Source organism: Trachurus trachurus, assembly GCF_905171665.1.
Source record: "Trachurus trachurus genome assembly, chromosome: 21".
NCBI lineage: Eukaryota > Metazoa > Chordata > Actinopteri > Carangiformes > Carangidae > Trachurus > Trachurus trachurus.
Genome location: NC_139899.1, coordinates 32,294,867 through 32,317,586, shown reverse-complemented (window position 1 = coordinate 32,317,586; position 22,720 = coordinate 32,294,867). Strand labels below are relative to the sequence as shown.

The 22,720-nt window shown below is 41.7% G+C and overlaps 1 protein-coding gene across 1 annotated transcript in view; it reads right to left on the bottom strand.

Annotated features, from left to right (window-relative positions):
* The window catches only part of plcl1 (phospholipase C like 1), a gene marked incomplete at its 5' end in the record, with an annotated part of 162,087 nt that overhangs the window by 21,971 nt on the left and 117,396 nt on the right, over positions 1–22,720 (bottom strand). The window contains 5 exons of the mRNA XM_083996071.1: positions 12,552–12,728; positions 13,748–14,188; positions 15,720–16,067; positions 17,270–17,612; positions 18,901–19,292. Of these exons, the coding sequence (XP_083852197.1) occupies positions 12,552–12,728; positions 13,748–14,188; positions 15,720–16,067; positions 17,270–17,612; positions 18,901–19,292 (1,701 nt within the window). The remainder of the gene's footprint in view (positions 1–12,551; positions 12,729–13,747; positions 14,189–15,719; positions 16,068–17,269; positions 17,613–18,900; positions 19,293–22,720) is intronic.

The following is a 22,720-nucleotide window of genomic DNA, read 5'->3' as shown; positions in this document are numbered from 1 at the left end:
TGTAACGACTTGTAACGACTCATTCTAAGGAACCAGAAAGCTTTCATTTGTAGCAGCTGTGATTCACCTTCAGTGAAATACGGATTTATGAAAGACAGGTTTGATTTTTGATCATAAAAAGCCAAATAAGTTACACACTGGGACTTTAAGATAAATATATTTCCATATTATAGTTTCCATTCCAATTCAATGTATAAAATCAAATTCCATACTTGCATAGGAACTCTGTTTCAGGGTTCGATTTTGGACCAGTTTCCATCATCACAGTGGAAACTCGTTACACAACAGGATCAGTTCAGACCTGCTCCTCTGATGCTGCAGCAACATGTTCTGGATTAAAACTCAGTTTATAATTATAATTATATATACACAATATTTATTGTAGCTTTGAAAGATCCAGATGCTTCACATTACAGTCTGAGCTGAGGAAGGATTTATAATCATAAACTCTGATAAACAAGCTGTTCTCACACACTGATCATTGATCAATGAGTTACTAATATCAATATCTGGTGAAAGGAGCCTGATAGTAACTGATTACTCTATTTACTCTACTTCTTACTCACGTCTTTCTTTTTCACTGCTGTTTTTTTAAAGCACATGGAGGTTTGCTTTTGAATTTCGTTTATAGGCCTACCTTGGTATAAATGACAATAAAGGTATTCAATTCAATTCAATTCAATTCAATTCAATTCAATTCAATTCTTCAGAATAAAGAAACTTCTCATCTTCATCCTTTATGAGGAGACTCTTATTGTGAAGGATGCGGTGTCGGCGCTTGTTTCTCACTATTGCACCTGAACGCACCATTAAACAGGTGACAGGTGAGTCTCAGGTCAGTGGAGAAAACCTCAAACACATCCTCAGGAAAGAAGGAGATGGAGGACACAGAGGAGGAGGGAGGAGGAGGAGGGAGGAAGAGGAGGAGGGAGAGGGAGGAAGAGGAAGTGAGAGGAAGAGGGAGGAAGAGGAAGTGAGAGGAAGAGGGAGGAAGAGGAGGAAGAGGGAGAGGAGGAGAGAGAGGGAGGAAAAAGAAGAAGAAGAGGAAGTGAGAGGAAGAGGAGAAGGAGGAGGGAGGAAGAGGAGGAAGAGGGAGAGGAGGAGGAGAAGGAAGAAGAGGAAGTGAGAGGAAGAGGAGAAGGAGGAGGGAGGAAGAGGAGGAAGAGGGAGAGGAGGAGGAACAGGAGAAGGAGGAAGAAGAGGAAGGAGGAGGAGGAGGAGGAGGAGGAAGAGGAAGTGAGAGGAAGAGGAGAAGGAGGAGGGAGGAAGAGGAGGAAGGAGGAGAGGAAGAGGAGGAGGAGAAGGAAGAAGAGGAAGTGAGAGGAAGAGGAGGAAGATCCTGAACTGGGCCAGAACCAGAGGGACTGAAGGTGACGAGGTAGAAAAAGATTTTAACTTTAAAAAAAAAACATGGAGGACGAGCTGAGACGTTAAAGAGACAAGACACATTTCTACTGACTACATGTTACATATTATATTATATTATATTATATTATATTATATTATATTATATTATATTATATTACATTACATTATATTGTATTATTTTATATTATATTATATTACATTGTATTATATTATTATTTTATTATTTTATATTATATTACAGCTAAAAACCTTGACAGAGCCTCAGCTTCATGTTTTAATCCACTCTGACATGTTGTGCAGATGTGCAGCTAAAAACCACTCCAGATGTTTCAGCTACGCACTTTGAATAAAACTCGATATTGGTGAGTGACCCAGTTTGAAACACTTCAATCTTCAGTGACAGGAGGACTGAACACACACACACACACACACACACACACACACACACACACACACACATGCAGGGCCACATTAATGTGACTGTTGGAATAATATGGAGTGTGTTGTGGAGCAGGAGGAGACGTCTGGTGATGGATGGAGGAGCAGAGAGCGTGTCGCACAGACACACACACACACACACGACCCCTACGGCTCCCACACTGCACTGTTAGGAAGCGTGTGTGTGTGTGTGTGTGTGTGTGTGTGTGTGTGTGTGTGTGTGTGTGTGTGTGTGTGTGTGTGTGTGTGTTAATGTGTCTCCACTCCCATGAGCTGTGAGTGAGGACCGAGTGTTGGAGAGAAAAGCTGAAGTTTCATGCATGGCCACATCAGACAGACAGCTCAGTGGCCTCGCTCTTTTCTCTTTTCTCTTTTCTCTTCTTCCTCCAGCAGCAGCAGCTCTCTGACAGTTCATTCATTCACTTTCTTCTACTCTTTCTAGAGACAAAATGACTCAGAGTGCGGACACCCGACCGTCTCCCTGGCTCTCTCTAACATCCTCCACATCTGGATTTGTTAAGACTCATTAAAACTCTACGTCAGTTCCACATCCAACATGAGCCGAGCCTCCTGTTCATTTCCTGTGTATTCCTGCTGGAGCAGTTCCACCTTAAACCACAGGGGGCAGCGTGGAGCAGAGCAGTAAAACACAACAAAGAAGAACACTTTCTATTATTATTATTTAAGGGATAGTTGAACATTTTGGCAAATTGTCCCATTGCCATAATCCCTATAGTCATAGCAGTAGGTTCGTTACCTTTAATTGTCGGTGCAAGCTATTTTTTAGAACGGCGGAGCAGAGCCGTGAGCTGCTCAGAGCTACGCTACGGAGGCTAATGGGATTTCTTGGTTTCCCTCATCAAACTCATCAAATACACAATCCAACAACTCCACAACGCTCTGGTGGACAAGTTGTGACCTGCACATTCACCACGCTATGAGATAATAACACAACGTTACCAGACAGAGTTGTTTTAGAGGGAAATTCATGCAAAACCGCTGATGCGCGTTGCCTTCAGGGACAGTTTTTCATCATCAGTCTCTGTATTTCCCTCTACAACAACTCTGTCTGGTAACGTTGTGTTATTATCTCATAGCGTGGTGAATGTGCAGGTCACAACTTGTCCACCAGAGCGTTGTGGAGTTGTTGGATTGTGTATTTGATGAGTTTGATGAGGGAAACCAAGAAATCCCATAATGAGCCTCCGTAGCGTAGCTCTGAGCAGCTCACGGCTCTGCTCCACCGTTCTAAAAACAGCTTGCACCGACAATTAAAGGTAACAAACCTACTGCTATGACTACTAATCTATAGGGATTATGGCAATGGGCCAGTTTGACAAAATGTTGAACTATCCCTTTAACACATTTAAAGGTAGAAACACCTCTAGAGTCACATCATGGCCAGAACCCCTTCTTTAAAAAGAAGCCATCAGTTGCTCTAATGCAGCTTTAAGGCATAAACAACATAATCCCCCAATAAAATAAAATTAATATTACGTAATATATAGCTATAAAAAAGAAAAACATCTACATAAGAGCGATTAGGATGGAGAGTGAACATCTGAACGGAGCTTAACTTTCCAAAAAAACCTCAGCTGACCATAAAATAAAAAACACGTTTCTGCTGCACGATGAAAACATGTTGATTTTTTTTAAATGTTACGTGTTTTTAGTTTGTCCAGGTTCACTCGGAGTTTGTTATACTGTTGAGCATTATTAGATAATCATCGTCAAACACTGTATTCATCATTTATAAAGAATTCTTCCTACACTGATATAAACTAGTCCGTAATTTATAGACACAGCTCTAAATGTTTAACTCTAGATCAATAATCTCATCTATAATATCCTTAATTATTGTATTTTCATATAAAATAAATGTTGTATTCATTTATAAATCAAGTATTGTATTAATGGCAAACCAGTTATTTAGGTTGTCAGTGCTTCATTAGATGTTGTTAAGTGCTTTATGAAACATTATATATACACAATAGAACTAGTGTCAGTGTAGGAAGAATGATTTATGATTGAGGAATTAAATACCATTAAACTAATGATTAATAGTGTGTTGTTATTATAAAATAATTTAAAATGTTTTTTTATAACAATTAAGTGAGCCAAGTTTCTAGAAAGAAGACACCAACATGTTCTTCCTTGTCCAAAACCTACTGCCTACAATCCTTGGTAACAATCTTTTGGTAGCTGTTGCATTAGTAACAGCTAATATGGATCCAAATAAACTAATAGAATCAGTCTGCAGTCACAGGTTGAGGTGTTATAGCAGCAGGAAACACCGTCACACCTGAGATACTCTACAACTCCCTGTGAGTGTGTGTGTGTGTGTGTGTGTGTGTGTGTGTGTGTGTGTGTGTGTGTGTGTGTGTGTGTGTGTGTGTGTGTGTGTGTGTGTGTGTGTGTGTGTGTGTGTGTGTTGGTCACTGTGCCAGAGCCCAGAGGACAAATAATGAAGATTTATGAGCTCAGACTTCAACAAGACTGAACAACACAGTATGTTGTCTAACACCACACACTGCTGTTTGTGTGTTTGTCGATAGTCACAGTCTGTGTGTTTTCTTACACATTTGTGCTTCCTCTTATGCATTGTAGATGTTTGTGTTAAAGCTCCTTCAAAATAAAGGTAGATGTTTGTATTACAGCTCCATACAGTATAAAGGTAGATGTTTGTGTTAAAGCTCCATACAGTATAAAGGTAGATGTTTGTGTTAAAGCTCCATACAGTGTAAAGGTAGATGTTTGTATTAAAGCTCCATACAGTATAAAGGTAGATGTTTGTATTAAAGCTCCATACAGTATAAAGGTAGATGTTTGTGTTAAAGCTCCATACAGTATAAAGGTAGATGTTTGTATTAAAGCTCCATCAGTATAAAGGTAGATGTTTGTATTAAAGCTCCATCAGTATAAAGGTAGATGTTTGTATTAAAGCTCCATCAGTATAAAGGTAGATGTTTGTATTAAAGCTCCATACAGTATAAAGGTAGATGTTTGTGTTAAAGCTCCATACAGTATAAAGGTAGATGTTTGTATTAAAGCTCCATCAGTATAAAGGTAGATGTTTGTATTAAAGCTCCATACAGTATAAAGGTAGATGTTTGTGTTAAAGCTCCATACAGTATAAAGGTAGATGTTTGTATTAAAGCTCCATACAGTATAAAGGTAGATGTTTGTGTTAAAGCTCCATACAGTATAAAGGTAGATGTTTGTGTTAAAGCTCCATACAGTATAAAGGTAGATGTCCATGTGTAGTGTGATTATAAAGCAGCTCTAGGTTCTATATTAATACTGTGAAAGTATCAAAGCCTCAGTCCACAGAGAAATGCACACAGCCTGTATTCAGAAACTGAGCCTTAAAACCAGCCGTCAGGACTTCCTGTCACTTTGTGATGTCACAACTAAGCCCCGCCCCCTCACCACCTGGACCCACCAACAACAACTTTGCAGGATTTGGTTTCTCTGAGTGTTTTATTCTGAAATCTGCTCTGTTTTTAATTGGATCAGAAGAAACAGAGCAGAATCTGTTCTTGTTGTTGTTTAATTCTTCAGTTTTTGTCACCGACTCAAACCAACAAACTCCAATAAAGTTTCTTGAGACAAAACAAGAGAAGGATTATTGAGAGGATGTGAGCCGTGAACAGAGTGAGAACTCATTATATAACCACAGATGGCTGCAGGACTGAGACAATATGGTGTGTGTTCAGTCTGATGTCCCAGCTCAGACCACCATGATGAACCACAGAGTTTAAACTGCAGCTCCTCCTCCGACTCAACAACAACCGGCTCAGTGCTGCGTTCAACAGCAGCAGACTCACTGTGGACCCGACCATCACATCATCAGACACCTGAACACACAGATAAGAAGACTAGATGACTCATACACGCTGCTTCCCAATGACACGGCCACGACTTCCTACCGCTTTCTACTAGAATAACCAGAGCTTGTTCAGTTTGACCGATTTTCGAATGGCTTGTCATGATAGGCTATTTAGTGTTGTTTAATTAAAGCAGATATCAGTGGAATGTTTTTGTTAATATAAGTCCTAAATAGTCCTATTTTCCGTCAGCAATCACTTACATGAAGTATTTCAGCCTAAACACGAGTCTCTCCGTCACTCTGCTCTGCTGTAACCCGAGGAGAAAATTTTCCTTGTGGGATACAAGTGTTATCCAATGAGGAGAGAGAACGGCATGAAGGGCTGTGTGTGCAGCCAAGGGATGCGCGTGAATGTGGTGACGTAGCACGAGGACCAATTGATGCCTGACAAGGGCGGGGGCTGCTAACTCATGGTGCGTTCAAAGAAACTCGTACTTTGTGTTTTTCCTTCCTGTGAAGTCATACCAGTTCGATCTGGTACGAGTTCACGGGTCGGAAGTTACGAGTGGCCGTTATAGGGAACTTTCACAGACAACAGGATGGTAAAAACACGAGCTACGGGTTACCTGGAACGCTACCAAGTCGTAGTTGTGACTTGAAGCTGTAACTTACGGTTTCAAAAGCCTGCCTTGAACGCAGCATTAGCCGAAACGGCCGTGAAGCTGATATCTGCTTTAACTTTCATTCATTCATTCATTCATTCTGCCCGAATAATTTTAATCTTGTACTTTTCTAAACACTATAGTAACATTAGGTAACCCTTTACTTTACAGGCCGCTAATTTTGTGATAATGTCAAGATATAGGCAAGACATAACCATTAATTGCATCAAAATGTCTAGAAATAGCCTAGAAATAACAGTCAATTTAATCGTAATGTAGAGAAGCCAAGAAATAACGATTGATTGCGTAGAAATAGTTAAAAAAAAAAAAAAAAGTAAGAAATCCAAGTTTAAATCTTTATTTGCCACATTCTTAAAGGTAGGGTCTGGAGTTTTGTTTGTTGCAGTTTGTAATCAAAACATTGAAACTCGGCCCCTCCTCCTCTCGGGCTCAGCTGTGTAGCCTCCTGCCCCAGACAGCAGCGGTTGTCATGACAACAAAGGAAAGGAAATACAGTCCGAAAGAAGCGCTGGAGCCGTGGGCCGATAACCGACCGTCAACTACACCGGGAGCCTCCAGTGTTGTGTTGTTATGCCGTTGTGGTGAGCTGGGAAGACGGTGTTAGCGGCGGATGCTAACCGCTACCGCTAGCCGAAGTTAGCATCGAGCTAGCTCACCACAACGGTCCTCATACTTTGGGAATCGGTCCGCGGCTCCAGCGCTTCTTTTGGACTGTATTTATTTTTCTTTGCGCTCCTGACTGCTGCTGCTGAGAGAGAGAGACGTGCTAGCTGCTAGCGCTCGTTAGCATCAGAGATAGCTAGTGTAGCTAGCAGCCCTGAGCTACTACTCTGCTGCACGTAGCTTCACCTGAGCTCCGTCATTGGCTGAGGAGAAAACACAGACTCTCTCTTGCTCTCCACCCAGAAATGTCCACGTGCACAACAAAACAAAGCAAAAGACCAAAATACAGGCAGACACAGCCCCCAGCCCCCCACCACACAGGACTAGAAGCCCAGAGGTGACGATTAAGACGGATTTCATTTGTACAAGTCTAATGTTTATTTTTGGGCACAAAACTCCAGACCCTTTAATAAATCTTTAATCTTTAATCTTTCTTACATTTTTTTTTAAACTTTATATCTCATTAGGAATTCAGCACCCAGTTTTTTTGTTTTTGTTCATGTGAATTGAGCGCATTGTCTCCCATTTGTATATTGTGTAGAAACAGCCCAGAAATATCGATCAATTGCAACTTAGGACTTGGTGGAGAAAAAATTCAAAGCATAAAAAACACGTGTAATCTTTTGCCTTTGCCTAATTTCACAGAGTTATGAATAGTTTTTTAGTGCAGATGACTGTATCACTACAGCCAGAGTCAGAGTTGCCTGACCTATTATGGCCTGTGAGTTACGGATGCGTGTAGTCCGATCCGCCCCCTTGCACCTGAAGCTCCAGCTGATCCAGGATCAGTTTTATGTGACTCTGATGAGTCCAGCAGCAGCTCCAGCTCCACTCTGCTGTTTACAACTCTGTCTCCGACTCATTACAACTCTGATCCGCCGGCTAATCCTCCACCGCCGCTGCAGCCGAGGCTCATGGGTATTGTAGTGTTTACTGTGGCGTTTATCCGTGGCGACAGGGCGACGACAACAACACTGGTCGTTAAACCAACATACGACTGTGATGAGTGTTGTGTTAAATGGAAAACGGTCTGTTTGTGATGATGATGTGAACTGATCCAGATGTTCGTGTCGTCACGGTTACCCCCTCAAAGAGCCACAAAAGGAGTTTTACACTGTCTTCTGTATAAACACAGAATGATCAGTGACAGACAACAACAGTTTGATGAAACATTAAAACTGGTTTATAAAACTTTATTCACACACTGATACTGACGACTTATCAGTGTGTGAACGTGAGCAGCAGTTATGAATCACTTACAGATGTTTGAAAGGAACATTATGAACAATAAACAGACGACTTTTCATATTTACATTTTTCTTTTAAAATGTTCATTAATATGTTTTGTCCCATTTCTAAATAAATAAACTTGTAAGCTGTATTAATACAGTTTACAGTTTTTATTTATTCATTCATTCATGTCCAACACTTCCATTTTTGTGCACAAAAGGCAAAACCTTACTCCGGTTCACTCCCATACACCCTCCATATGTGCAATAGCTTCTTTTCTGCCTTACAACAGTCAATCAACACTCTGTATATATAAATTATATTCTATTTTTGTACATAACTGGATATACTCTTTGGTACGTAACTGTACAGAATGTCTCTCTCTTTCATTTTATATGTTTGTTTCCCAGGACTGGACTATTTCCTGGTGTGTTTAATGTCACATAGTAAAACCTGGAAGTGTCGTGTGAACAAACACTCACATATTTATTCATATATTCTGTCTCTTTTCTCATATATATGATAATATAAAGCCGTATCTTTTTATATTTCACTCATATTTATCTTGTCTCTTTGTATTTTATATCTGTTTACCTTCCTTTTTAATATCAATCTCTACATCTACAACCTCTTCATGTTCTCTGTTCTCCGCTGCAGCTGTGACTCTCCACCTGAGGATCAATAACTCTTCTGATCGAGCCTCAGACTGCAGGACAGTTTGTCTCATATTTCAGGTTTTCAGTCTGATCCCTGAGGAACTCCATCACTCTGTGAAACTGTATGTGACAGCATCATTTTCTCCATCACACGGTGACGTCCCGTCTGTCACAGCCCATGATGGATGGAGCCGCAGACGTCCGGGGTCTTTCTATTCAAACTGTTTTCAGAGGAGGAGGAAGAAGATCAGAGGCCGTGATGAGCAGCTCATCTCCTGTCAGTCATGAGGAGAGACTTTTGTCTTGGCCCCTCACAACTTGCACCTGTCGGACATTGTGTAACTTCTCCTGTTATCTATTCAGGAAAATTGATTTTTTTGGTTCTTCAGTCTGTTTTTCATTAATCATCATAAAACGGAAAGGTGAAATCCGGCGATCTGATTGGTTGTTAACCGTGGTATAATGAGCATATACCACGGCTCCTATTCTAAAGCCTTATCACAGCATAGGCTATCACTCCGCCTCAGGCACGTATGACTGGTATGAATGGAAGTTGTTGTCATGTATCCATGACAACGGACTGTTGCAGTCCGTAGCCAAAGACAGTTGATGTTTTTACGATGTTAAAAACGGACTAAAGTAGTGTAATTGACATGTTTAAGGTTTAAACTTTCACCTCCAGAGGTAGAGGGGACTGAGCAGTGACAGAGGAAAAGACGAGCTGCAGAGCTACTTGGAGCTAACGTCTGGAGAGGTGGGAACAGCTTTTCACAGTGAGGCTATTTTATTGGATAATATGTATTTCTGGTTGAATAAAACTACATGAAATTGATTGTGTATCCCTCTTTCATATTGTCATTATTGGTAACCGTTTTATAAAAGCAATATATCACTCCAGGCCGTGGTATATGCTCATTCTACCACTCTAAGGGGGTTGTCGTCCCTCCGCTTCGCGTCGGGCCGAACAACGCCCCTTATAACGAGCATATACCACGGCCTGGAGTGATATATTGCTTAAGTATCCATGACAACGGACTGTTGCAGGAGGAATGGGTAAAAAAAAAGAGAGAGAGGTTTGTTCTGTTTTCATTATTTAACTCTTTTTGATTGGCTGCTGATTTATTTTTTTTCAGCTTCTCTTGTTTTGCTCTTTTTTTTTCTTTCGATCAATTCATTTACTTTTTCGGCTGCTGTGTTGCGGTGTTATATCCTTCCTGTCTTGTGCTGTGTCATGTCTTTACTGCAAAAACTTAAATATTTCCTAGAATAGCTATTTGTCTTATTTCTTGTCAAAATGTCTAATTTCTAGTCAAAACTAATCTCTTTCCACTTTAAATAAGACTCATCACCTAAAAATCAACTTGTTTTTAGATAATTTTCACTTGTTTCAAACACATTTTCAATTGAAATAAGTAGAAAAATCTGCCAGTGAAAGCAAGTTTTTTGTGCTTGTAATAAGAAAGAAAAGTGTGTCACTTGTTATTGCACAATAAAAAAAGAAAAAAAGAAAAAAAAAGAGTTATTTTATAAGACATCAAACAATGACATCACTGTTTCACCGGTTCGGCCTCATGATGCGTTCAAGGAGCACAAGGAGGTCAAATTCAAAATTCCTCTGATTGCAGATATCACACACACGGGGCTGCTCGCTGCTTTTGTGGAGGTTCATCATGTCATCACACACACACACACACACACACACACACACACACACACACACACACACACACACACACACACAGACACACAGTCACACACACACTCGTCAGCCGTGGTGTGACCACAGACCTCAGATCAGCTGTGACAGGTTGTCATCGCGGCTCAGCCACAGTAACACAGGAGTGTGTCAGAAAGAAGCCAAATCAGCAGCGCCGCAGGCATCAAACCTGCCATAATTTTAAAAAAAAACCACTGCAGATGTGCGTCTATTCATGGAGCTGCTCATTTTAAGTCCTCATGGTCCTGACCCCCCCCCCCCCCCCCCCACACACACACACACACACACACACACTCTCCACCACCACCCGGCTCTATTTTCATGCAGGTGCAAACCAGACAGACGGAGAGTCAGAGTCACGCAGACACTTCTCCAAAACACCACATAAGCCTCTTTTATGTTGTTGACATTTCCCTCTTTTCGTTTCCACAAATGCACATTAAAACACTATTTTATGCAGTAAAAGCAGTCTGAGTGTGTGTGTCGGTGCAGATTAATGAACGAGTCCCGGCGATAACAACATCCATCGCTTCTGAAATATGATTCGCAGCTGCAGTTCCTCTCATACGTTTTTATAATAACACCGTGTGTGTGTGAGAGTGTGTGTGTGTGAGAGTGAACCGACCTGTCTGAGGTCTGAGCCCGTTTCTCTTCTGAGAAAATCTCCAAACAAACAATTTAGATTAAAAAAAAAAGAAAATTGAAACAATATTTTGAGTCGGTAAACAGGATTATTATGCGGAGCTGTCATGCAGCTGTTATGTAAATGGCTTAAACAGGCGCTCGCTTTCCCCCACTATCCAACATACACAAGTGAACGCAACCTTTTCATCACTTAACCTATTTTCATAATGTTGTTCTGTTCAGGATATTAATGCATTAATCAGTCTGTGTGTTCTGCTGTGTTTCTGTAATACTGTTATCTTTGTGACCTCCAGCAGGAACCAAACCCACCCCGACACCACACAGCACACTGATCAATACCGATAGCTATTGATACGTAATTATGTAAAAAGCAGCCGATGCTCCAGTTTGTACAACAGAGAAATGTGTCAGGAATTATCTGGTGATGGGTTTTTAAAAGGCAACTGAATTTTAATTATCACCGAATAAACAAACATGACCAAAATTAATTATCAATATCAATATTCTCTGTTAATTAACTAATCACATGCCTGTTTAAACACATGGCAGCTTTAGATGAAGCAGAGAAGAACTAACAGCAGGATATGAACTGACTTGTGCTGGAGTTGTAACTACTGATTCTATTGAGACAACGATCAATACTCAAACCAAAGACCTTGTGATGACTGTATCAACAGTTTTGCGATCGATCAGTCCTCCCCTTCCACCAACCAATGAAATGTAGCTAATGCACAACGGAGCTGCCAACACCCACACTGCAAAAATTCAAAATCTTTCCAAGAATATTTGTCTTATTTCTTGTCAAAATGTCTCATTTCTAGTCAAAACTAATCTTTTTCCATTTTAAGTAAGACTCATCACCTAAAAATTAACTTGTTTTTAGATCATTTTCACTTGTTTCAAACTAATTTTCACTTGAAATAAGTAGAAAAATCTGCCAGTGAAAGCAAGTTTTTTGTGCTTGTAATAAGAAAGAAAAACTTGCTCCTATCAGATTTTTCTACTTATTTAAAGTGGAAAATTTGCTTGAAAAAATTAAAAAAGTGTCTAAAAACAAGCTGCTTTTTAAATGTGATGAGTCTTATTTTATGTATAATTAGATTTATTTTGACTAGAAATGACATTTTGACTAGAAATAAGACAAATATTCTTGGTAACATTTTGAATTTTTGCAGTGGAGATTATAGGCTACGTGTGTGTGTGTGTGTGTGTGTGTGTGTGTGTGTGTGTGTGTGTGTGTGTGTATGTGTGTGTGTGTGTGTGTGTGTGTGTGTGTGTGTGTGTGTGTGTGTGTGTGTGTGTGTGTGTGCGTGTGGTCGTACTTGAAACTCAAAGGTCTCGTCGAACAGCGGGTCGTCCTGGTTCTGAGCCGCGGTGCGAGTCCTCTGCTCGGCGCAGTCGGCCGGGACGCCGTGCAGCTCCAGGACCACGTAGGGGTCGATGACCTCACCTTTGGCCCCCGAGCCCTGAGGCTTGGGCAGGTTGTGAGCACTGATCACCTGCAGAGACACACACAAAAGTACATAACTCGTTATTATATCACTTCTGTCATGGAGGCTGAGCAGTGATATCGCTAGATCGCTATCAGGAAGTGAAGAGACGACTGGGCTAGCTGTTAGCATGCTAACTTCAGTGGCCTACGGTCAAAAGACCTGATAGAGACACAAAGTAACAACAGTGTTTGTTTCCAGAACTGGAGACAAATGTTGGTGAGTAAATAAATAAAGTTTGATCCGATCAAACTCACATTGATTCCTCTAAACTGGTCAGTAAACAGCCGCTAACGCTAATGCTAGCTACGTAGAGATAGCAGTACTCAGAAATAGCTCCTTTAACTACGATGTAGTGTTAAAAGTATAAATATTTGTCATTCGTCCTTCTGTACAATAACAGATGGAACTATAAAAAATGCTAAAACTGAATAGCTAAGCATTGATGTAGCTACTTCCTGGTTTGTGCAGTTAACTAGTTTTCCAACAGGATCAATGAGATGATTGATGGAAGAGAAATAAAGAAAAACTGGATCATGTGAGAATTTTAGGTGGGAAATGTCTATTTGTAACTAATAATAAAAATAAAGAAAACTACACACTGACACTGACAAATAGTGTAAAGGGTGATTCTCTGAATTCTGGGTGATTTTTTTCAGATTTTTATATTGTTTTGGTTAAAGTGGAGAGGAATATAATTATATTAACAAAAAATTAGGTTAATTGCAATTTTTATTTCAAATTCAATGAAAAATGTTTCTGTTCAACGGGAATCCTCACAACCCAAAAACCTTTTTTTTTTTAAAGATTTCAATTGTTTTAAAGACACGTCAATCCAATCAAATTTATGGTTTTAAAATGCAAAAAATATGTTACTTTATTTGAAAATCTTTGAGGTAAACCTGAGGAATTCAGAGAATCACCCAACTAGAAACACTCAGGTAAAGTTCAGGTACTTTGGTTTTGCTGCAGGTGACAGAAACATTTGAACTGGCCCTTTAAGAGCAGAAATGGCGTGTTCACTTCACCTTGATGCGTAGCGTCTGGGGGGGCACGCCGGGGACACAGCCCTGCGTGTGGGCGCTGAAGTAGGACACCTCGTCCCTCATCACGGCCGGGCGCAGCACGTAGCCGCAGCCGCCGTTCTGCGAGAAGCGGCCGCGGTGCAGGTCCAACATGGCGCCCGGCGTCTGCTGGTTCAAGGCCACCAGCTGCACGCCGCCCTTCCAGTAGCCCTGCGGGTTGGGGTTGCTGCTGTCGAGGCGCACCGAGCTGGGCCGCACCCGGGTCAGCGTGCGCTTGGTGAAGGTGACGAGGTCCTCGGGGCTCTCGCTGGTCAGCCGGCCGCCCTCGCCCTCGCCCAGCGAGCACAGCGTCCAGTACGGCGGCTCGGGGGGCAGCGGCGTGCCGGGGGAGGACGGGCTGCTGGGCGGCGACTGCTGCTGCTGCCCCGGCCTCTGATTGGCTCTCTGGTACGGGTGGGAGAAGAAAAAAAATAGATTCACATAAATATCGCAATATCTTTTTTGACGATTTTTAACAGGGACAACGAGGAGTTTCTATTTGGTTATAAAAAAAAGTCTCATGTTAATGTGGATGAATCTACGCTACACTGCAAAAACTCAAAATCTTACCAAGAATATTTGTCTTGTTTCTAGTCAAAACTAATCTCATTATACTTAAAATAAGACTCATCACATAAAAAGCAGCTTGTTTTTAGACACTTTTTACTTCTTTAAAGCAGATTTTCACTTGAAATAAGTAGAAAAATCTGATAGTGGAGCAAGTTTTTCTTTCTTATTACAAGCACAAAAAACTTACTTTCACTGGCAGATTTTTCTACTGATTTCAAGTGAGAATTTGTTTGAAACAAGTGAAAATGATCTAAAAACAAGTTCATTGTTAGGTGATGAGTCTTATTTTGAGTGAAAAGAGTTTAGTTTTGACTAGAAATGAGACAAATATTCTTGGAAAGATTTAGAGTTTTTGCACAGTGTACCCACACTTGTTAATGGGCCCATTTTGTCTCTATGGTTATTTTGTTATTATTAGTGGTGGTGGAAATGCTGGGCGAGCCGACCAGCGTTTCTTTACTTTCGGTTTCGTGGCGAGTCATGAGAATAACGCCGCCGAATCTCCGTTTATGGTGGGAACTACGACGGTATGTGATCGTCTTCCAACCTCTGACTTTAATTCTTGATGAATGAAAACATGAGTCTGTCTTGCGCCGGTCAAAGAATTTCACGGTGCGGAGGCTCATAAATGTAGTGTGAAGACACTTCGCTTTTCCAAAACTCCTCGTTGTCCCTTTAAATATTGTACAATGTGCATTTGTTAGCCTTTTTTACATACAGAGAGTCCAGGTTTTGAAAAGGGTTTAAGTTCACTTTATAATGGAGTATGTTAATTTATAGGCTCCTACAGTATTTGTGTGCAGATAAATGTTAAAAATGCTAAAGACTAAAAATCGAGAGAATCGGCAATATCGTAGAATCGCAATTTAAATCGAATCGCCATCCCAAAAATCATAGAAGAATTGAATCGGGAGAAAAGCATATCGTCCCACACTGCAAAAACTCTACATCTTTCCAAGAATATTTGTCTTATTTCTTGTCAAAATGTCTCATTTCTAGTCAAAACTAATCTCTTTCCACTTTAAATAAGACTCATCACCTACAAATTAACTTGTTTTTAGATCATTTTCACTTGTTTCAAACTAATTTTCACTTGAAATAAGTAGAAAAATCTGCCAGTGAAAGCAAGTTTTTTGTGCTTGTAATAAGAAAGAAAAACTTGCTCCACTGTCAGATTTTTCTACTTATTTCAAGTGAAAATATGATTGAAATAAGTAAAAAGTGTCTAAAAACAAGCTACTTTTGAATGTGATGAGTCTTATTTTAAGTAGAGTGAGATTAGTTTTGACTAGAAATGACATTTTGCCTAGAAATAAGACTATAAATATTCTTGGTAAGATGTTGAGTTTTTGCAGTGCAGTCTTACTCTCTGTGCGTAGAAGCTGCGGCTGCCGGTCCGTGCGATGGCCACCAGGTCGGACAGCTCCTTGTGGAGGCGGAGCTTCCTGGGCTGCGAGGGCGGCGGCACCACCAGGACGACGCCCAGCTCCTCCTCTCCGGGGATGGTCATCCGCCGCCCGGCCAGCGGACCGCCGCCGCCGATCTCCTCGTCCTCCTCGGACACCTCGCCGTCGGACCCGTCCTGGTCCGGCGGCAGCTTCTTCCCCACCAGGAGGACCCGGCCCCTCAGCTGCTCGGGGGACGGCAGCGTGGTGGCGCGGCCCCCCAGGCTGACCGGCAGCGCCTCGGGGGTGTAGAGCCGCGCGCCAAACACCTGGAAGGAATGAAGGAAGGAATTAATATTTATTTTGATAAAAAATCAGGGGACCACAATAAAAAACACTTTAGTGTAAATTATACGCAGGATTATTATAGCAATCAGCTAATTTCCATCCTTTGTCCCGAGGCAGGTTGATGTTAAAGGGATAGTTCAACATTTTGTCAAATTGGCCCATTGCCTTATTCCCTATAGTCATAGCAGTAGGTTCGTTACCTTTAATTGTCGGTGCAAGCTATTTTTAGAACGGCGGAGCAGAGCGGTGAGCTGCTCAGAGCTACGCTACGGAGGCTAATGGGATTTCTTGGTTTCCCTCATCAAACTCATCAAATACACAATCCAACAACTCCACAACGCTCTGGTGGACAAGTTGTGACCTGCACATTCACCACGCTATGAGATAATAACACAACGTTACCACACAGAGTTGTTTTAGAGGGAAATTCATGCAAAACCACTGATGCGCGTTGCCTTCAGGGACAGTTTTTCATCAATTTTCACTTGTTTCTAACAAATTTTCACTTGAAATAAGTAGAAAAATCTGCCAGTGAAAGCAGTTTTTTGTGCTTGTAATAAGGAAGAAAAACTTGCTCCACTATCAGATTTTTCTGCTTATTTCAAGTGAAAATCTGCTTGAAAGAAGTAAAAAAAATAGTCAAAAAACAAGCTACTTTTTAATGTGATGAGTCTTATTTTAAGTAAAATGAGATTAGTTTTGACTAGAAATAAGACAAATATTCTTGGTAAGATTTTGAGTTTTTGCAGTGTAGTCGAAATAAAACTCATCACATTAAAAGTAGCTTGTTTTTAGACACTTTTTACTTCTTTCAAGCAGATTTTCACTTGAAATAAGTAGAAAAATCGGATATTGGAGTAAGTTTTTCTTTCTTATTACAAGCACAAAAAGCTTTCACTGGCAGATTTTTCTACTTATTTTAAGTGAAAATGTGTTTGAAACAAGTGAAAATGATCTATAAACAAGTTCATTTTTAGGTGATGAGTCTTATTTAAAGTAGAAAGAGATTAGTTTTGACAAGAAATAAGACAAATATTCTTGGAAAGATTTTAGGTTTTTGCAGTGTACTGTATTTCTTCAAGATGTTACAATGGTGGTGTGTGTTGTGTTTTTTGTCTAGGACTTTTAGAGACTGCTTATATGCTATATAATGCTTATATTTCTCCAGTGTGTATTTTCCTGCCTTCTTCAGGTGCTGCGCCATGGTGCGCTGCTGCGGCGGCGAGCAGCGCTGGCACAGGTAGACCAGCAGCGGGTAGGGCGAGGTCAGGAAGGCGTACTTGTTGACCACCTCCAGGGCCGAGCGGATGGTGACGGGGGCGTGGTGATGATGATGATGGTGGTGGTGGTGGTGGTGGCGGGGGATGTCCGGGCCGTAGTCCACCCCCAGCAGAGGCTCGCCCTCGGGGCCGTCGGTCACGCCCAGCTCCAGGCAGCGGCAGCCGGTCTGCAGCGCCTTGGTCAGACCGCCCAGGTCGGCCCGGCCGTGCACCTGGTCGTCCAGCAGGTAGGAGCGGTACGAGGTGCTGGGGGGGGACCAGATGTTACACTATGTTACACAATGTTATCACACGTTACAGCACCTCGCAAAAGTTTCATACCACATTTTGTCACGTTGCAACCACAAACTTTAAGATTTTGATGTTGTATAATTTTCCTTCCACTTCACTATGATGCGCTACTTGGTGTTGGTCTGTCACTTCAAATCACAATAAAAAACATTTAAGTTTGTGTCTGTAACGTGACCAAATGTGGAAAAAGTGTTTTGAGAAATTTTTTTCTAGAAAACTTTTAACTTTATTTTTATATCTATTTTCAGAAATTACCACTTTTTTTGTAGAATTAAAAAAAAAAAAAAAATTTTTTTTTAGAATTTTTACCACTTTTTTCTAGAAACACTTTTTGAGAAATTGTACCATTTTGGGGGGAAATTTTACCACTTTTTTCTAGAATAAAATTTTTTTTTTTTGTTGAGAAATTGTTATTATTACCACTTTTTTTTAGAATTTTTTTTTAAAGCTTTTTGAGAATTTTTACCAGTTTCTTCTAGAACTGTTTTTGAGAAATTTTACCACTTTTTTCTAGAAAATGTTTAACTTTATTTTATTTCATTTTTATATCTATTTTCAGAAATTACCACTTTTTTCTAGAATTTTTAAACTTTTCTGAGCATTTTTTATTATTACCACTTAGATTTTTTTTTTTTCTGTAGATTAACCAGCATGAGTGACATAGCCTAACACAATGGTTCTCAAGGTGTCCTTGAGAGGGTTCAAGGGGGTCCCCAACTTTTTCTCGAAATTTTTACCTTTTTTTTTTGGGAGACATTTTTATTATTATTATATAATTATTAGCACTTTTTATTTTTAATTGTAGGACTTTTTTTTTTTTTTTTTTTTTTAGATTTTTTTGTTTTGTTTTTGAGAATTTTTACCACTTTTTTCTAGAAACGCTTTTGGAGAAATTGTACCATTTTTTTTTTTTAATTTTACCACTTTTTTTCTAGAATTTTAAACTTCTTTTTTTTTTTTAGAAATTTTATTATTATTACCACTTTCTTTTTTTTGCCGCTTTTTTTTTTTTTTTTACAATTTTTTTAAAGCTTTTTGAGAATTTTTACCAGGTTCTTCTAGAACTGTTTTTGAGAAATTTTACCACTTTTTTTCTAGAAAATGTTTAACTTTATTTAACTTTATTTTTATATCTATTTTCAGAAATCTTACCACTTTTTTTGTAGAATTAAAAAAAAAAAAAAAAAATTTTGACAATTGTTTTAAAAACTTTTTTTTTTAAAGAATTTTTGGCCCAACAGACCTGATGTAGTAGTGTGACAGCGGCAGGTTCATGTCCTGACACACCCCCAGCTGCTCGGGGTCCAGCAGCTGACACTCGGGCGACTGCAGGTAGCGGGCGAAGCCGTCCAGCCCCAGCAGGCCGCGCTCCCGGCCGTGCGCCGAGGGCTCGTGGCGCCGCAGCAGCTCCCAGCAGCCCTCGGCCGTCGCCAGGGACAACCCCTGCTCCGTCTCCAGGAAGAGGCGCAGGTCCTGAGGGTCCAGACACTCGCGATCCTTGGACAGCTGCACCAGCAGGAAGTAGACGTCCGGCCGCGTGCACAGCTCGCAGAACGCCTCCTCGAACTCCTCCCGCAGCACGTGGGACGTCAGCTTCTCCTTGCTGCGCTGGATCTCCTTGAAGCGCAGGCGCACCTGGGGAGGAGGAGGAGGAGGAGATAAGATTAAGATTACACTTTATTGTCAGATCACTCTGAAATTTGTCTTGCGTCCCATGACGTCCAAAGTTTCACACAAATAATAACAAACGCTTTTGCAGAATTCTTTATTATTATTACCACTTTCTTTCTTTTTTTCTTTTTTTTTAAGAATTTTTGTAAAGCTTTTTGAGAATTTCTTCTAGAACTGTTTTTGAGAAATTTTACCATTTTTTTCTAGAAATTTTTTAACTATCTATTTTCAGAAATCTTACCACTTTTTTGTGGATTTTTTTTTTTAACTTTTTTTTTTTTTTTTCTTTGAAATTGTACCACTTTTTTTTCCTAGAATTTTTACACTTTTTTTTGAGAATTATTATTACCACTTTTTTTTGCAGCTTTTTTTTTTTTTTTTTGAATTTCCTTTAAAGCTTTTTGAGAATTTTTACCAGGTTCTTCTAGAACTGTTTTTGATAAATGTTTACCACTTTTTTTCTAGAACATTTTTAACTTTATTTTTATATCTATTTTCAGAAATCTTACCACTTTTTTGTAGAATTTAAAAAAAAAACTTTTTTTTTTTGAGAATTTTTTAATTATTTAAAATACCAAAAGCATACATTTACAGAAAGCATAAATGTTACCCTCAAACGTCACATTTAAAGAAAAACACAAACTACCTCCTAACTCCATTCACAGCATAAATCCAACATTACAATGTGTCTTTGGTGCAACACCCAGTGCTCAGTCTGTACATGATCCCTAGGGTCGACTGTACTTAGAGACCAAACTCTGATTTAACAGTTTGACAGACTGAGGGACAGAAGAGTTCCTCAGCCTGGAACTCTAAATCTTCTGTTTGATGGCAGAAGCTGATATTCCTCCAATAACACGTGAGAGGGGTCAGATGAGATATTACTTGCAAGAGACAACATTCTTTTAGTGTATGCTGCTTGAAAATGTAACTCCAAAGTTTGACCCACAATATTTGAGCAGACATGTAGCAGTCTGGTTGGTTTGGTTTTAAGTTGGACAGACAAACAACTAAACCAGGCACTAATTCCGTACTGCATAACACTCTGCACTATAGATTGAAATAATAATAACGGGATGCAGTGTTTGTTTGCTCCAAATGACCTCAATCTTCTCAAAAAATAAATACGTTGTTGTTGTACCTTGCTACAAATAAAGTCTACATGTACAGTACACTCCAGGACAAAGTAGCGTCCACGTAGACGCCCAGATATTTATAGGAGGAGGAGGATGAAGGAGCAGGAGGTGGAGGAAGGAGACAAGGAGGTGGAGGAAGGAGCAGGAGGAGGAGGAGGAGACAAGGAGGAGGAGGAAGGAGCAGGAGGAGGAGGAAGGAGACAAGGAGGTGGAGGAAGGAGACAAGGAGGTGGAGGAAGGAGACAAGGAGGTGGAGGAAGGAGCAGGAGGAGGAGGAAGGAGCAGGAGGAGGAGGAAGGAGACAAGGAGGTGGAGGAAGGAGCAGGAGGAGGAGGAAGGAGACAAGGAGGTGGAGGAAGGAGCAGGAGGAGGAGGAAGGAGCAGGAGGAGGAGGAAGGAGACAAGGAGGAGGAGGAAGGAGACAAGGAGGTGGAGGAAGGAGACAAGGAGGTGGAGGAAGGAGACAAGGAGGTGGAGGAAGGAGCAGGAGGAGGAGGAAGGAGACAAGGAGGTGGAGGAAGGAGACAAGGAGGTGGAGGAAGGAGCAGGAGGAGGAGGAGGAGGAGGAGGAGACAAGGAGGTGGAGGAAGGAGGAGGAGGAGGAGGAGGAGGAGGAGGAGACAAGGAGGTGGAGGAAGGAGGAGGAGGAGGAGGAAGGAGACAAGGAGGTGGAGGAAGGAGACAAGGAGGTGGAGGAAGGAGCAGGAGGAGGAGGAGGAGGAGGAGGAGACAAGGAGGTGGAGGAAGGAGGAGGAGGAGGAGGAAGGAGACAAGGAGGTGGAGGAAGGAGACAAGGAGGTGGAGGAAGGAGACAAGGAGGTGGAGGAAGGAGGAGGAGGTGGAGGAAGGAGACAAGGAGGTGGAGGAAGGAGACAAGGAGGTGGAGGAAGGAGGAGGAGGTGGAGGAAGGAGACAAGGAGGTGGAGGAAGGAGACAAGGAGGTGGAGGAAGGAGACAAGGAGGTGGAGGAAGGAGCAGGAGGAGGAGGAGGAGACAAGGAGGTGGAGGAAGGAGACAAGGAGGTGGAGGAAGGAGACAAGGAGGTGGAGGAAGGAGACAAGGAGGTGGAGGAAGGAGCAGGAGGAGGAGGAAGGAGACAAGGAGGTGGAGGAAGGAGCAGGAGGAGGAGGAAGGAGACAAGGAGGTGGAGGAAGGAGCAGGAGGAGGAGGAGGAGACAAGGAGGAGGAGGAAGGAGACAAGGAGGTGGAGGAAGGAGACAAGGAGGTGGAGGAAGGAGACAAGGAGGTGGAGGAAGGAGCAGGAGGAGGAGGAAGGAGACAAGGAGGTGGAGGAAGGAGCAGGAGGAGGAGGAAGGAGACAAGGAGGTGGAGGAAGGAGCAGGAGGAGGAGGAGGAGGAGGATGAAGGAGACAGAGGAGGTGAAGGAAGGAGAAGAGGAGGTGGATGAACAAGACACGGAGGAGGATGAAGGAGGAGGAGGTGCAGGAGGAGGTGAAAGAACGAGACAGAGGTGGATGAAGGAGGAGGAGGAGGTGAATGAAGGAGATGGAGAAGAGGAGGTGGATGAAGGAGGAAGAGACAAGGAGGAGGTGAAAGAACGAGACGGAGGTGGAGGAAGGAGACAAGGAGGTGGAGGAAGGAGCAGGAGGAGGAGGAGGAGGAGGATGAAGGAGACAGAGGAGGTGAAGGAAGGAGAAGAGGAGGTGGATGAACAAGACAAGGAGGAGGATGAAGGAGGAGGAGGTGCAGGAGGAGGTGAAAGAACGAGACAGAGGTGGATGAAGGAGGAGGAGGAGGAGGTGAAAGAACGAGACAGAGGTGGATGAAGGAGGAGGAGGAGGTGAATGAAGGAGATGGAGAAGAGGAGGTGGATGAAGGAGGAAGAGACAAGGAGGAGGTGAAAGAACGAGATGGAGGTGGAGAAGGATACAAGGAGGTAGATGAAGGAGGAGGAGGAGGATGAAGGACGTGGGTGGAGGAGGTGAAAGAGGGAGACAGGTGGATGAAGGAGATGGAGAAGAAGATGAAGATGGAGGAGGTGAATGAAGGAGACGAGTGGTCTCCTCAGTGATGACATCACAGTGACCCACATTCAACAACACAGCTCTGTATCATCTCCTCCCAATAACCAGGTCTCTGTCTCCTCCTCCTCCTCCTCCTTCTCCTTCTCCTCCTCCTCCTCCTCCTTTCATCCTCTTCTCTCTGTTTCTCTTTTATCTCCTTCCAGGTTTTGTAAAAACTCAGATTCATTAAAAACCGTCTGTGTTCACTTTGTGTCTGACAATAAAGTCGGTA